The sequence below is a fragment of the Coregonus clupeaformis genome, chromosome 16, assembly GCF_020615455.1.
Source record: "Coregonus clupeaformis isolate EN_2021a chromosome 16, ASM2061545v1, whole genome shotgun sequence".
NCBI lineage: Eukaryota > Metazoa > Chordata > Actinopteri > Salmoniformes > Salmonidae > Coregonus > Coregonus clupeaformis.
The window spans coordinates 52,591,668-52,608,094 of record NC_059207.1 but is presented as its reverse complement, the minus strand read 5'-3'; the positions used below and the strand labels follow the sequence as shown (position 1 = coordinate 52,608,094).

The 16,427-nt window shown below is 40.1% G+C and overlaps 1 protein-coding gene across 2 annotated transcripts in view; it reads left to right on the top strand.

Annotated features, from left to right (window-relative positions):
* Positions 1–315: 315 nt before the first annotated feature.
* Positions 316–16,427, top strand: part of snx2 (sorting nexin 2) — a 28,802-nt gene continuing 12,690 nt past the window's right edge. For both annotated transcript variants that reach the window (XM_041900613.1, XM_041900612.1), the window contains exons 1-5: positions 316–517; positions 2,510–2,630; positions 10,557–10,711; positions 10,992–11,058; positions 14,117–14,160. In XM_041900613.1, coding sequence (XP_041756547.1) covers positions 410–517; positions 2,510–2,630; positions 10,557–10,711; positions 10,992–11,058; positions 14,117–14,160 — 495 coding nt within the window. In that variant the 5' untranslated portion in view covers positions 316–409. The remainder of the gene's footprint in view (positions 518–2,509; positions 2,631–10,556; positions 10,712–10,991; positions 11,059–14,116; positions 14,161–16,427) is intronic.

Genomic DNA, 16,427 nt, shown 5'->3' with positions numbered 1-16,427 from the left:
ACATACGTTCATATGTCCTCAATAATTAAAGGCAGGCGAGACAGGGGGGACCATTCTAGCCAATGAGAGGTCAGATACACGTGTGAACAACAGGCACAACTGTGGTGGTCGTTTTTCTCAGAGTTGCCGTAATGCCACGTACATTCACTTATATAAGTACATTTGTAACAGTCTTCTGTTACAAACTTCTATTCGATCAAATAAGCCTCACGTTATTCGACACTCTCTCATATACCTCCATACAAAAAAGGGCTTATCTCACGCAGACAGATTTTGGGCGGAGTAAATGCTCTCGCTTCGCCTCTTCCTCTCTGACTAAACTGTTCCTGTGAGTCACATGACAGCTCGCAAACCTCCTGACTCCTTTCTGTCGATTGTTTTCTTACTCGGATATTATTGCTAAAGGAAGATGGCTGCGGAGATGGAACCTCCACCACTGGGAGATGCAGGACAGACTGACTTCAGGGAGATAGAAGATGGAGAAGGCCTTTTTGTCAGTACTGTCACTACGCTAGAGGTAAGAGTGATCCGAGGCCGACGTATGAAAGCAGCTAGGGGCTTGATGCTCATTGATACAGTACTAGACGACAAGTAAGTCAGGCGACCTTCAGTTGTTGTGAGCTAGATACTGCTAGGTTTATGAAACGGTTGTGCTTCGGGCGTTATTTTCTTTAAATGAAAATAATGCAACAAAGTAGCCACTACAGTTTATTATAATCATGAATGATCATTTGTAGCCAGCTCACTATCCTGATGATGGCCAATAACGCATACTGGGAGTGGGTTTGTTCTTGAGATTCAGCCCTGCGTCAGAAAAACGCATAATGTCTGCGCTGTTAACTGTTTTCGGGTTTTCTGTAGATCAGGTGATCATCACAGGTGTGGCACATTTTAAATGAGTCCATTTTCATTTCATTTTATTTATTTAAATGGAATAAACTAACAAATGGGACACTCATGGAGTTGTACAAACATTAGCTTGGTCTTTAGCTGAATTCATTGTTGTGCAATTTACATTTTACATTTTAGTTATTTAACAGAGTCTTACGCTCTTAGTTGCAAAATGCTAAAGGCCTAATATTCTACAAACTATACCAAATATCTTTTTGGAGTATCACCAATTATGGGAGAGTGCACTAGCCCAATCCTAGAAGTTGACTCCCTCTGAAATGTAGACTATAATCTCTCCATTCCTGTTGCGTCAGTCATACATTTCCCTTGTGAGCTGTGAATTTACAGGTGTAAGTCAGGTGTGCATTTATTGCATAGATGGTCCTTGAAATTTTCCAATAAACAAATGAACAATGATGAGCATACACATTAACTAAGTGGACCTCTTTCTGCACTTTTAAGTGGAGTGGACTAAGGTTAAGTGGAGTCTCTATTGACCTCTGCCCCCTCCCCCTGCCCCAAAATGCAATGACACTGTAGTTGTGATCGAGGTGTTAGACTGCCTCAATAACATGTTACACCTACAGCGTAATTCCATGAATGTCGAACTTTTGCTGCACACATCCAGATCATGCTGCATACCATTTTGCGCAATGACGCTTTAAGTGTGATCGAGGCATAAGGTTTTGCTGCTGTTCTTTTTTGCCTGAGGTGAACTTTGATTTTGAACTCAGCAGCAAACATACATTGATGCCAAGGAGAGTTTCCTGGCTTTTCTCTTATCCTGTGCTGAGTAGTAGGTGGAGGAAACGTCCCATTATCAGTCCCACTTCCTCTTTTCTCCTTAGCTCAGCTTTTATTTACGTACACTCTAAAGTGTTCTTGAATTGTGACGAGGTGTCTTTCTGATGTGTGCTATTTCTATGCTTCTCGTTCTTAAGTTTAGTTTTTGCATCTTTTACTTTCGGTTTTGTACACCAACTGAAAATAAAATCTTTTTGGTTATTGGAAATATATTTCACTGCGGTTTAGATGGTACAATGATTCTCTACATTATACATGGCTTGTTTTGTCACAAACTGAAATTAGGCAAACTACTAGAATTTTAGCAACCAGGAAATTACGGAGTGTTTTCTGCATATTGCGCCTTTAAATTCATTTAAAACAATAGAAAATTGTAATAAGCTTAATCTTGACTGGAGTGAAACTGTGTGTTTAAAACACTAGTTATTGGTTTGTTATGTATTCATGTAGGCCTATTTAGGTTAATGTTTTATTTTACTGCCCATTATGATTCCTCCTTTTTACATTATGGCTGCTCATATATTTCATTGGAAGCTGACACATGGTTTTTGTGTTACTTTCCAATAAAATAAAAATGTTGTCATCTGAGGACATGCAACAGTTAGTTTTTTCTACTTAGTTCCAGTAGGCCCGTATGCTAGTTTGTTTCCAACATTTCACATGTCCCATAATAGGCCTATACTGAAATTCATTGGTTTTTAAGTTGACATTTAGCATTGGTTTATCCTTTATCTAGGCCTATGTGCACTTAATAAAATTAGTCTTAACTGATACGATTTTTTTGACTTTTTATTACGTTTGTGCTTTTCTGCAGTCTCCAGAACCCTCATCTCCAGACCCAGCCAGCATGCCTGCAGAAGGCATCAGTACAAACTCCAATGGACCTAAGCAAGAAGACATTTCATTAGATGATGACCCAGAGGATCTGTTTGCAGGTATTCCATCACCTCTGATTAAACAATTATCTGCAGGTACTGCGGGATTTTGTTCCAACTAGGCATCACACCTGACCAACTGAGCTAATTGATCAGTTCAGTGATTGCCTAAATTCAACACACCTGGTCTTCAAAAACATGAAGCGCCTGCGGCACTCCAGGACCAGGGTTGCCTATCCCTGCTGTAAGCAGTCTATGGAAGATAAGACACCAATCTTTGCTTTTTGGTTTTGTTTACCTGGTCACTGTCTTTTTTGCATTTATGGCGCAAAACCAATCCAAGTGGATATCACTTTTTGACTGCAGCCCTTTTGATTTGAACGAAACATTTTATACATATTTGCCCATGGTAGAAGTGGTCCGAAAGTAACTGAATGCCAAAACATTTAGGGAATAGAGGTGCTCAAATTTGACCTATTTTGCATACCCCACCTTACCATGAGACATCCATGTCTTCATCACTGGAAAAGATAAACGGTTGAGTTTCTTTTTAAAGCTCACAAACAGGGTTGTTAAACTATTTTACAATTTCTTGCAAACATAAAAAAAATAAAAATACAAAAAAGCTATGCACAAGTACTACTTTTAACAATTTACACAAAAGTTTACAAAAACATATTTACTTGAACAACAGTGCATCTGCACAGTTTGTTAACAGAATGACGGCGCCAACAGCACAAACTGTCATTCTGTTACCAAACTTTGCATGTGTACTGTTCTTCAAGTGTTTTTTATCAAACTTTCTGTGTAAATTGTTAAAAGTAGTCTTTGTGCATAGTTGTATGGTTTTTACATTTTCATATCAATGGATTTTGGTTGGCATACATTTTTAAAGTAAAAAAATCTGAGTCTGAGCATTATTACGGTACCATGGAATTGCCCTTAATCTACCAACCAATCATCTCCCACAACACCTTCTCCCTAACCCTCCTCACGCCTCAGTCGTGTGATTTGCTAAAATTAAATGGTGACAAATACTTTACTCAGTAGGTCACTCCCATAGAATTCTATGGTCACTCCCACTAAGGCCAACTTTGAAACGTTGATATTCCAGGCTTATATGCGCTGTGCGCCATCCCTCGTACAGTATGTCTCTAATTGTCCCCCACAAGAGCTATCTAAGACACCACTGGCCTGATTTTGACTAAACTTGGGTGAATGATGCGTCTTGCCATAGAGATCCAGCATTTACAAAATTACACTGATTGGCCCAAGGGGGTGCTATAGTAATCAACTGAACTTTGAACAAGCATATCTCCTGTCCTGTTTGAGCTACAGTCAGGATATGTTGTATGTATATGCAGCCCCTTATGAGCATCGTGTCCTATAAGGACCTATAAGTTCCGCCCGTTAGAATTTCAGCAAATTAGACTGTCTCCCACCAAACTTTGAACAAGCATTTCTCCTGCCCCGTTTGAGCTACAGTCATGTAATTTCGTACATACACTATATATACAAAAGTATGCGGACACCCCTTCAAATTAGTGGATTCGGCTATTTCAGCCACACCCGTTGCTGACAGGTGTTTAAAATCGAGCACACAGCCATGCAATCTCCATAGACAAACATTTGCTGTAGAATGGCCTTACTGAAGAGCTCGGACTTTCAACGTGGCACAGTCACAGGATGCCACCTTTCCAACAAGTCAGCTAGCGCTGCCCCGGTCAACTGTAAGTGCTGTTATTGTGAAGTGGAAACGTCTAGGAGCAACAACGGCACAGCCACAAAGTGGTAGACCACACAAGCTCACAGAATGGGACCGCTGAAGCGTGTAGCGCGTAAAAATCGTCTGTCCTCGGTTGCAACACTCACTACCAAGTTCCAAACTGCCTCTGGAAGCAAGTCAGCACAATAACTGTTCGTCGGGAGCTTCATGAAATTGCTTTCCATGGCCGAGCAGCCACACACAAGCCTAAGATCACCATGCACAATGCCAAGCGTCGGCTGGAGTGGTGTAAAGCTCGCCGCCATTGGACTCTGGAGCAGTGGAAACGCGTTCCCTGGAGTGATGAATCACACGTCACTATCTGGCAGTCCCACAGACGAATTCGGGTTTGGCGGATGCCAGGAAAACGCTACCTGCCCCAATGCATAGTGCCAACTGTAAAGTTTGGTGGAGGAGGAATAATGGTCTGGGTCTGTTTTCCGTGGTTCGGGCTAGGCCCCCCTAGTTCCAGTGAAGGGAAATCTTAACGCTACAGCATACAATGACATTCTAGATGATTCTGTGCTTCCAACTTTGTGGCAACAGTCTGGCTGCACAACCGATTGGCAAACGTACTGCAAATTGAGAAATTATGTGACTAAACTGAATAAAAAGAAGAAGAAACTATACTATGAAACAAATAAATTATATAAAGAATGATAGTAAAAAGCTCTGGAGTACCATCCATTGAATCAGATGGCTTGTTCATCACAAAACCCGCTGATATTGGCAATTACTTTAATGATTTTTTCATTGGCAAGATTAGCATATTTAGGCATGACATGCCAGCAACAAACGCTGACACTACACATCCATGTATAACTGATAAAATGATGAAAGACAAGCATTGTAATTTTGAATTCTGTAAAGTGAGTGTGGAAGAGGTGAAAAATGGTCTATCAACAATGACATGCCACAGGGGTCTGACAACTTGGATGGAAAGTTACTGAGGTGAATAGCTGACGATGTTGCCACTGCTTTTTGCCATAACTTCAATTTAAGCCTTCTAGAAAGTGTGTTCCCTCAGGCCTAGAGGGAAGCAAAAGTCATTCCGCTACCTAAGAATAGTTAAGCCCCCTTTACTGGCTCAAATTGCCGACCAATCAGCCTGTTACCAACCCTAAGTAAACTTTTGGGATTTTTTTTTTGACCAGATACAATGGTATTTTACCGTAAACAATTGACAACAGACTTTCAGCACTCTTATAGGGAAGGACATTCAACAAGCACCGCACTTACACAAATGACTGATTGGCTGAGAGAAATTGATGATAAAAACAATGTGGGGGCTGTTTTGTTAGACTTCAGTGCAGCTTTTTACATTATTAATCATAGTCTGCTGCTGGAAAAACGTATGTGAATGCGGATGACTCTACACTATACACGTCAGCTACTACAGCGACTGAAATGACTGCAACACTTAACAAAGAGCTGCAGTTAGTTTCAGAATGGGTGGCAAGGAATAAGTTAGTCCTAACTATTTCAAAAACTAAAAGCATTGTATTTGGGATAAATCATTCACTAAACTCTAAACCTCAACTCAATCTTGTAATAAATAATGTGGAAATTGAGCAAGTTGAGGTGACTAAACTGCTTGAAGTAACCCTGGATTGTAAACTGTCATGGTCAAAGCATGTTGATACAACAATAGCTAACATGGGGAGAAGTCTGTCCATAATAAAGCATCCTACAGGCCCTAGTTTTGTCACTCCTGGACTACTTTTCAGTAGTGTGGTCAGGTGCCACAAAGAGGGACTTTAAATTAAAATTGGCTCAGAACAGGGCAGCACGGCTGGCCCTTAAATGTACACAGAGAGCTAACATTAATGATATGCTTGTCAATCTCTCATGGCTCAAAATGGAGGAGAGATTTACTTCATCACTACATGTTTTTGTAAGAAGTGTTGACAAGCTGAATGCACCGAGCTGTCTGTTTTTAAACTACTAGCACACAGCTCGGACACCCATGCATACCCCACAAGACATGCCACCAGAGGCGCACAGTACTACATAGAGCCATGACTACATGGAACTCTATTCCACATCCGGTAACTGATGCAAGCAGTAGAATCAGATTTTAAAAACAGAAAAAAATACACCTTATGGAACAATGGGGACTGTGAAGAGACACACACAGGTACAGACACACATACGCACATGGGTGCTAGCACATGCGCTCTACACACACGTACAGTGAGGGAAAAAAGTATTTAGTCAGCCACCAATTGTACAAGTTCTCCCACTTAAAAAGATGAGAGAGGCCTGTAATTTTCATCATAGGTACATGTCAACTATGACAGACATTATGAGAAGAAAAAAATCCAGAAAATCACATTGTAGGATTTTTAATGAATTTATTTTCAAATTATGGTGGAAAATAAGTATTTGGTCACCTACAAACAAGCAAGATTTCTGGCTCTCACAGACCTGTAACTTCTTCTTTAAGAGGCTCCTCTGTCCTCCACTCGTTACCTGTATTAATGGCACCTGTTTGAACTTGTTATCAGTATAAAAGACACCTGTCCACAACCTCAAACAGTCACAGTCCAAACTCCACTATGGCCAAGACCAAAGAGTTGTCAAAGGACACCAGAAACAAAATTGTAGACCTGCACCAGGCTGGGAAGACTGAATCTGCAATAGGTAAGCAGCTTGGTTTGAAGAAATCAACTGTGGAATCAATTATTAGGAAATGGAAGACATACAAGACCACTGATAATCTCCCTCTATCTGGGGCTCCACGCAAGATCTCACCCCGTGGGGTCAAAATGATCACAAGAACGGTGAGCAAAAATCCCAGAACCACACGGGGGGACCTAGTGAATGACCTGCAGAGAGCTGGGACCAAAGTAACAAAGCCTACCATCAGTAACACACTACGCCGCCAGGGACTAAAATCATGCAGTGCCAGACGTGTCCCCCTGCTTAAGCCAGTACATGTCCAGGCCCGTCTGAAGTTTGCTAGAGTGCATTTGGATGATCCAGAAGAGGATTGGGAGAATGTCATATGGTCAGATGAAACCAAAATAGAACTTTTTGGTAAAAACTCAACTCGTCGTGTTTAGAGGACAAAGAATGCTGAGTTGCATCCAAAGAACACCATACCTACTGTGAAGCATGGGGGTGGAAACATCATGCTTTGGGGCTGTTTTTCTGCAAAGGGACCAGGACGACTGATCCGTGTAAAGGAAAGAATGAATGGGGCCATGTATCGTGAGATTTTGAGTGAAAACCTCCTTCTATCAGCAAGGGCATTGAAGATGAAACGTGGCTGGGTCTTTCAGCATGACAATGATCCCAAACACACAAGGCAACGAAGGAGTGGCTTCGTAAGAAGCATTTCAAGGTCCTGGAGTGGCCTAGCCAGTCTCCAGATCTCAACCCCATAGAAAATCTTTGGAGGGAGTTGAAAGTCTGTCTTGCCCAGCGACAGCCCCAAAACATCACTGCTCTAGAGGAGATCTGCATGGAGGAATGGGCCAAAATACCAGCAACAGTGTGTGAAAACCTTGTGAAGACTTACAGAAAACGTTTGACCTGTGTCATTGCCAACAAAGGGTATATAACAAAGTATTGAGAAACTTTTGTTATTGATCAAATACTTATTTTCCACCATAATTTGCAAATAAATTCATAAAAAAATCCTACAATGTGATTTTCTGGAAATTTTTTCTCATTTTGTGTGTCATAGTTGACATGTACCTATGATTAAAATTACAGGCCTCTCATCTTTTTAAGTGGGAGAACTTGCACAATTGGTGGCTGACTAAATACTTTTTTCCCCCACTGTACATTGTAATATTGTTGTATTGTGGTATCATACATTTTGTGTTTTAGATATATAGTGGTGTAACAATGTTATATCGTTTACTGTTTTATCTTTTGTTTTATATAAAATGTCAGTGCCTTAATGTGTTTGGACCCCAGGAAGAGTAGCTGCTGCCTTGGCAGCAGTTAATGGGGAACCCTAATAAATACAAATAAATGCAGTTTGGGGAAGGCCCTTTCCTGTTTCAGCATGACAATGCCCCCGTGCACAAAGCGAGGTCCATACAAAATTGGTTGTCGAGATCGGTGTGGAAGAACTTGACTGGCCTGCACAGAGCCCTGACCTCAACCCCATCGAACACCTTTGGGATGAATTGCAACGCCGACTGCGAGCCAGGCCTAATCACCCAACATCAGTGCCCATCCTCACTAATGCTCTTGTGGCTGAAGCAAGTCCCCGCAGCAATGTTCCAACATCTAGTGTAAAGCCTTCCCAGAAGAGTGAAGCATGTTATAGCAGCAAAGGGGGGACCACCTCCATATTAATGCCCATGATTTTGGAATGAGATATTCGACGAGCAGGTGTCCACATACCTTTGGTCATGTAGTCTATGCAGCCCCTCATGAGCAACACGTTTCCCATAAGGACCTACAATCTCTGCCCATTAGATTTTCCGCACATTCTATTTTTTTGTCCCCCACGATGGGGGAGGGGCTAGATTTATTTGATAAAATGCCTTTTTCTCTTCCTTCTGATATGATTTGATGACACTACATAACCGCCTGGTCTTTTGTCATGAAACTTTGCACAATGATGGAAAGTCACTCCCAAGGTTACTACGATTGACCACATGGTGGCTTAAGTTTGACTATGGCCTGCTTGGCCCCCGGAATTGCAGATTTAATAGTTTTTTTCTCTCTCTCATTCTATTTGAATAATTGTCACTAATTGGCCCAAGGGGGGGAGCTGCATCATTCGTATGGGACGACATGTTTACTTTTGCCTTGTTTAACAATTAAGTTGGGTACGGTGGAAGTTTGCACAAGAGGGCTTTATAAACAGAAAGAGAGCAGTGCATTGATCTATAAGACTTAAGAGAGGGCCAGCCTACTCTCTGATACAGAATGCATTGATGTGTACTGAACCTATCGCCAGTAATAAAGTGTAGTGTGCTATGATAAACTGTCCAATGGCTTCAATACAGTGGCAGCTGCATTCATATAGACGATATCGCCATAGTCAAATGCCAGAATGAATTCCGACTGAATGATTTGTTTTCTGCTGTTTAATGAAAGGCATGATCTATTCCTATAAAATAAGCCCATTTTAATTCTTAATTTCTTAACTAACTCATCAACATGCTTTTTGAAAGATAAACATCAATCCATATGCCCAGATAGATAAGCGGGATATGATCAATGAGGGCACCATCCAATGTTTATGCATAAATAATCAGATAACATATACTTGGTTTTACCTGCATTTAGTACCAATTTCAGTTCAGGAAAGGCTTTCTGCATGGCAATAAAGGCTGATAGAACATCTGAAAGAGCCTTGTCAAATGGGTGGGGGCAATAGCATACACAACAGTGTCATTTGTTTATATGTGTATGTAAAACATTTCTGCAGAGAGACCAATATTGTTTATATAAACAGTAAAAAGTACAGGACCTAAAATCGACCCCTGTGGGACACCTTTCATAATATCAAATGACACCCACCCTGTATTCAAGAGTATGCTGTGTCTCAACTGATGGCGGGCACAACACCTCAGATTATGTAAAATAGGGTCGACGCTACAACATATGCGAAAAATCTTATTTTTTTTGGTTTATGCGTTTTTAGATAATTGACGTTAAATTATATTTTTAAATGAAAACAATTTTTTTTTAAAGGAATGATCAAATTGTTTGATAACTCAACCTCAACCGTTTATCATTTCCAGTGATGAAGACATGGATGGTCATGGTAGGTTATGCAAAATGGGTAAACCTTGAGCTCCTCTATCTCCTAAATGTTTTGGCATTCAGGTCCAAAAATTCACTTTCTACCATGGGCAAATAGGTATGGTAAGTTTTGTTCAAATAAAAGGTGTGCGGTCAAAAAGTGATTGATTATCAAATGGAATATCCACAATTTTCACATTTCATGTCCAAGTCATCCCAAAGTGTCTAAAATTAATTGTGTAGCTCAATAAAGTTATTGTAAGATGATTTGGACATGAAACGAGAAATGCTAATAATAAATGTATAATTTGGGTGAACTATCCCTTTAAAAAGAAACCATTAACTCTGAAGATTGTGTATTACGCTCTTCGAAGGTAAAACAGTAGCAGTACATGAATACCATAATTCCCCAAGTGTTTCCCTTTCCATTTGGAGTCATCACTTGTATTGTCTTTCTCAGTGGAGTGTTTTGTTGTTTGTATTGTTCTCGATTCTTTGTATTTCAGAAGCAACAGAGGAGGTTTCTCTGGACAGCCCAGAGAGGGAGCCCATCCTGTCGGACGGTCCATCTCCGGCCATCACCCCAATCACCCCCACAGCTATGCTCACCCCCAGGATGGGCCTGGGCACCGCTGAGATGTTTGAGAGATCCTTGGATGAGGTAAGTAGTAGGGTTAAGTTGGCCCTAGACACTGATCTTGGGCCAGTTTTGGATTTTCCAAAATAATGGTTAAGATTAGTATTGAGGGAGGAGATCCTGATCCTAGATCTATACCTAGGGGAAACTTCACCGTGGAGCGTTCTCATAACACAAAGGTCAAGGTGGACTTTTAATACCACCAATGTTAGCCTCCAAAACATTGGTAGCATAAAAGGTTCACTGCAGGGAGAGGTTGAGAGTGCGACTTTCATTTTATTTTTCTGACTTTGTTTCCTTGTAGATTGAAGAGGACGATAGTGGTGACATCTTTGACATGCATATAGCAGTGTCCGATCCAGAGAAAGTTGGTAAGTTAATACCGTGTTAATGTATTCATATATTAAAGGGATACTTTTGGATTTTGGCAATGAGGACTTTTATATACTTCCCAAGAGTCAGTTGAACTCATGGATACCATTTTTATGTCTCTGTGTCCAGTATGAAGGAAGTAAGAGGTGGTTTTGTGAGCCAATGCTAACTAGCGTTAGCGCAATGACTGGAAGAAAAATTCTAATCTGTTATTAATGAAAAATTAAACACTAACTTCAGTAGATAATTACTCACCCCCCTGAGTCAATACATGTTAGAAACACTTTTGGCAGCGACTACAGCTGTTAATCTTTTTTGGTACGTTTCTGAGAGCTTTGCACACCTGGATTGTGCAATATTTGCCCATTTTATTATTTTCTAAGCTCTGTGAAGTTGGTTGATGATCATTCCTAAACATTCATTTTCAAGTCTTGCCAAATATTTCCAAGCACATTTAAGTCAAAACTGTAACTAGCGCCACTCAGAAACATTCACTGTCTTCTTGGTAAGCATCTGCAGTATAGATTTTAGATTATTGTCCTGCTGAAAGGTGAATTTTGTCTCCCAAAAAGTGCATTCCTTTGCCACATTCTTTGTAGTATTTCTTTAGTGTCTTGTTGCGAACAGAGTGCTTGTTTTGGAATATTTTTATTCTGTACAGGCTTCCTTCTTTTCACTCTGTCATTTAGGTTAGTATTGTGAAGTAACTACGATGTTGTTGATCCATCCTCAGTTTTCTCTCATCACAGCCATTAAACTCTGTAACTGTTTTAAAATCACCATTGGCCTCCCTGAGCTGTTTCCTTCCTCAGCAGCAACTCTGTTAGGCAGGACACCTGTATCTTTGTAGTGACTGGGTGTATTGATACACCATATAAAGCCTAATTAATAAATGTACCATGCTCAAAGGGATATTCCTTGTCTGCTTTTTCAATGTTTACCCTTCTGCCAATTGGTGCCCTTCTTTGTGGGGCATTGGAAAAGCTCACTGGTCTTTGTGGTTGACTCTGTTCTTGAAATACACTACTCAATTGAGGTATCTTACAGATAATTGTATGTGTGGGGTACAGAGAGGCGGTAGTCATAAATAAATCATGTTAACCCCTATTATTGCACACCGAGTGAGTCCATGCAACTTATTATGTGACTTGTTAAGAAAATTCTGACTCCTGTACTTATTTAGGCTTGCCATAACAAAGGGGGTGAATACTTATAAACTCAGCAAAAAAAGAAACGTCCCTTTTTCAGGACCCTGTCTTTCAAAGATAATTTGTAAAAATCCAAATAACTTCACAAATCTTAATTGTAAAGGATTTGAACACTGTTTCCCATGCTTGTACAATGAACCATAAACTATTAATGAACATGCACCTGTGGAACGGTCGTTAAGACACTAACAGCTGACAGACAGTAGGCAATTAAGGTCACAGTTATGAAAACTTAGGACACTAAAGAGGCCTTTCTACTGACTCTGAAAAACACCAAAAAAATATGCCCAGGGTCCCTTCCCATCTGCGTGAACGTGCCTTAGGCATGCTGCAAGGAGGCATGGGGACTGCAGATGTGGCCAGGGCAATAAACTGCAATGTCCGTACTGTGAGAAGCCTAAGACAGTGCTACAGGGAGACAGGACGGACAGCTGATCGTCCTCGCAGTGGCAGACCGATGTAACAACACCTGCACAGGATCGGTACATCCGAACATTACACCTGCGGGACAGGTACAGGATGGCAACAACAACTGCCAGAGTTACACCAGGAACGCACAATCCCTCCATCAGTGCTGACTGTCCACAATAGGCTGAGAGAGGCTGGACTGAGGGCTTGTAGGCCTGTTGTAAGGCAGGTCCTCACCAGACATCACCGGCAACAACATCGCCTATGGGCACAAACCCACCGTCGCTGGACCAGACAGGACTGGCAAATAGTGCTCTTCACTGATGAGTCGCGGTTTTGTCTCAACAGGGGTGATGGTCAGATTCGCGTTTATCGTCGAAGGAGTGAGCGTTACGCCGAGGCCTGTACTCTGGAGCGGGATCAATTTGGAGGTGGAGGGTCCGTCATGGTCTGGGGCGGTTTGTCACAGCATCATCGGACTGAGCTTGTTGTCATTGCAGGCAATCTCAACGCTGTGCGTTACAGGGAAGACATCCTCCTCCCTCATGTGGTACCCTTCCTGCAGGCTCATCCTGACATGACCCTCCAGCATGACAATGCCACCAGCCATACTGCTCATTCTGTGCGTGATTTCTTGCAAGACAGGAATGTCAGTGTTCTGCCATGGCCAGCAAAATGCACCGATCTCAATCCCATTGAGCACGTCTGGGACCTGTTGGATCGGAGGGTGAGGGCTAGGGCCATTCCCCCCAGAAATGTCTGGGAACTTGCAGGTGCCTTGGTGGAAGAGTGGGGTAACATCTCACAGCAAGAACTGGCAAATATGTTGCAGTCCATGAAGAGGAGATGCACTGCAGTACTTAATGCAGCTGGTGGCCACACCATATACTGACTGTTACTTTTGATTTTGACCCTCCCTTTGTTCAGGGACACATTATTCAATTTCTGTTAGTCACATGTCTGTGGAACTTGTTCAGTTTATGTCTGTTGTTGAATCTTGTTAAGTTCATACAAATATTTACACATGTTAAGTTTGCTGAAAATAAACGCAGTTGACAGTGAGAGGACGTTTCTTTTTTTTGCTGAGTTTATAACCAAGATATTTTAGTTATACATTTTTTATTAATTTGTAAAAATTTATATAATTATAATATATAAATGTGTGTGTGTATGTATATATATATATATATATATATATATGACATTAATGCAGCATTTTGTGTAGGTCAGTGATACAATAAATCACAATTAAATCCATTTCAATCCCACTTTGTAACGCAACAAAATTAGAAAAAATCCAAGGGGGGGTGAATATTTATGATATGCACTGTATAATCCTCTCAAATAGAAAATGAGCGACAATGCTGTTGTATAGAGGAGGGAATAGTTAAAACAATGTTGTGACTTTGGTTTACACTAATATTTATGTTTCTTCTTTAAGGGGATGGAATGAACGCTTACATGGGATACAAAGTAACAACAAAGGTAAGGAAAATATACAGAAGCTAGCCCTATTTGGTAAAATACCAAGTCCATATTATGGCAAGAACAGCTCAAATAAGCAAAGAGAAATGACAGTCCATCATTACTTTAAGACATGAAGGACAGTCAAAAAATTTCAAGAACTTTGAAAGTTTCTTCAAGTGCAGTCGCAAAAACCATCAAGCGCTATGATGAAACTGGCTCTCAGGAGGACTGGTTGAGAGAATGCAAAGAGTGCAAAGCTGTCATCAAGGCAAAGGGTGGATATTTGAAGAATCTCAAATATAAAATATATTTTGATTTGTTTAACACTTTTTGGGTTACTACATGATTCCATATGTGTTATTTCATAGTTTTGATGTCTTCACTATTATTCTACAATGTAGAAAATAGTAAAAAATAAAGGAAAACCTTGAATGAGTAGATGAGTCCAAACTTTTGACTGGTACTGTACATGACGGAGGCTCAACCAATCTAGTCGTCTTGACCACGTTCTTATGTCATTCTCGCTGGCACCAGAAGTTTAAAAAGTGTTGATAGGAGACAGAATGCGGTCGGACCATCAAATAATTGGCATATACATTACTCTTACAGAATTTCCACGTGGGCGAGACTATTAGAAATGTAATCAAAACCTATTGAATGACGACTTGTTTTTAACCAGCACAGAATAATTTATAACTGACTTTTTCCGACCTAATATAGGTACAGCAGATCCCCTTATTGTATATTCTTTCTATTAAAAATGTAAAATTAACAGCTGTACAGAAAGACTCACGTGAAGGTGAAATTACAGAGGAGGAACTTCTTGATGCAATTAAAGCCTTTAAGTCCGGGAAACATCCAGGGATGGATGGCATACCAGTTGAGGTATACCAAACCTTTTTTGATGTACTCAGAGGACAGTTATTAGCATGTTTTAACCACTCCTATAAAAGTGGTAGATTATCAGATACTCAACAAGAAGGTCTGATTTCATTATTACTGAAACAGGACCCAAGTGGTAAATATAAAGATCCAGTCCATTTAATAAATTGGAGGCCCCTTACACTTCAGTGTTGTGATGCAAAAATTCTAGCAAAATGCATAGGGCATTGAATTAAAAAGGTATTGTCTGATATTATTCATTCAAATCAGACAGGTTTTTTACATGGACTATACATTGGAAATAATATAAGACAAGTACTGGAAACAATAGAAAACTATGAAAAATCTGGGAAACCAGGCCTGGTATTTTGAAAAGGCTTTTGATCAAGTACAACTGGAATGTATATGTAAATGCCTGGAACGTTTACATTTTGGAGGATCTCTAGTACGATGGGTTAAAGTTCTGTATAGTAACCCTAGGTGTAAAATAGTAAATAATGGCTACTTCTCAGAAAGTATTAAACTGTCAAAAGGAGTAAAACAAGGTTGTCCACTATCGGCATATCTATTTATTATGGCCATCGAAATGTTAACTATTAAAATCATATCATAACAATAATATCAAGGGGCTAGAAATCCAAGGCTTAAAAACAAAGGTGTCATTGTATGCTGTTTTATTTTAAATCCACAATTTGGATCCCTCCACAGCCTCATAGAGGATCTAGATACTTTTTCTAACCTCTGGATTACAACCAAATTATGATAAGTGTACTATATTAAGTATTGGATCAAAAAAATGAAGACTTTTACATTACTGTGTAGCTTTACCAATAAAATGGTCTGACAGTGAAGGGGACATACTCAGTATTCATATCCCGAAAGAAAGAAATGATCTCACTACGATACATTTGAATAGAAAGTTAGCAAAAATAGATAAGATCTTGCTACCATGGAAAGGAAATTACCTGTCAATTTCTGGAAAAATCACCCTGATTTAACACTTTAGTCATATCCAAGTTGACCTATTTGCTTATGGCCTTGCCTACACCTAGCGACTTGTTTTTTAAATTATTCGGCAAACCAGACAAAATTAAACGGGCCTATTTATATAATTAATATGAATTCGAAGGGCAGAAATGAATAAATATAAAAGCATTAGACCTCTCACTAAAGCCTTCGGTCATACAAAAGTTATACTTCAATTCGAACTGATTCTCTAGCAGATTAGTAAGAATATCTCACCCCATGTTCAAGAATGTCCTTTTTGCCTTTATTCAGATTCCAACCTCTTACTTTCTGTTTTATTAAAACAAAATCATCTCCAAAATATCGCAATTTTTAAAACATGCCATAGAAAATGGTTGCAATTTCAGTTTAATCCACCAGAAAATACAGAACTAATA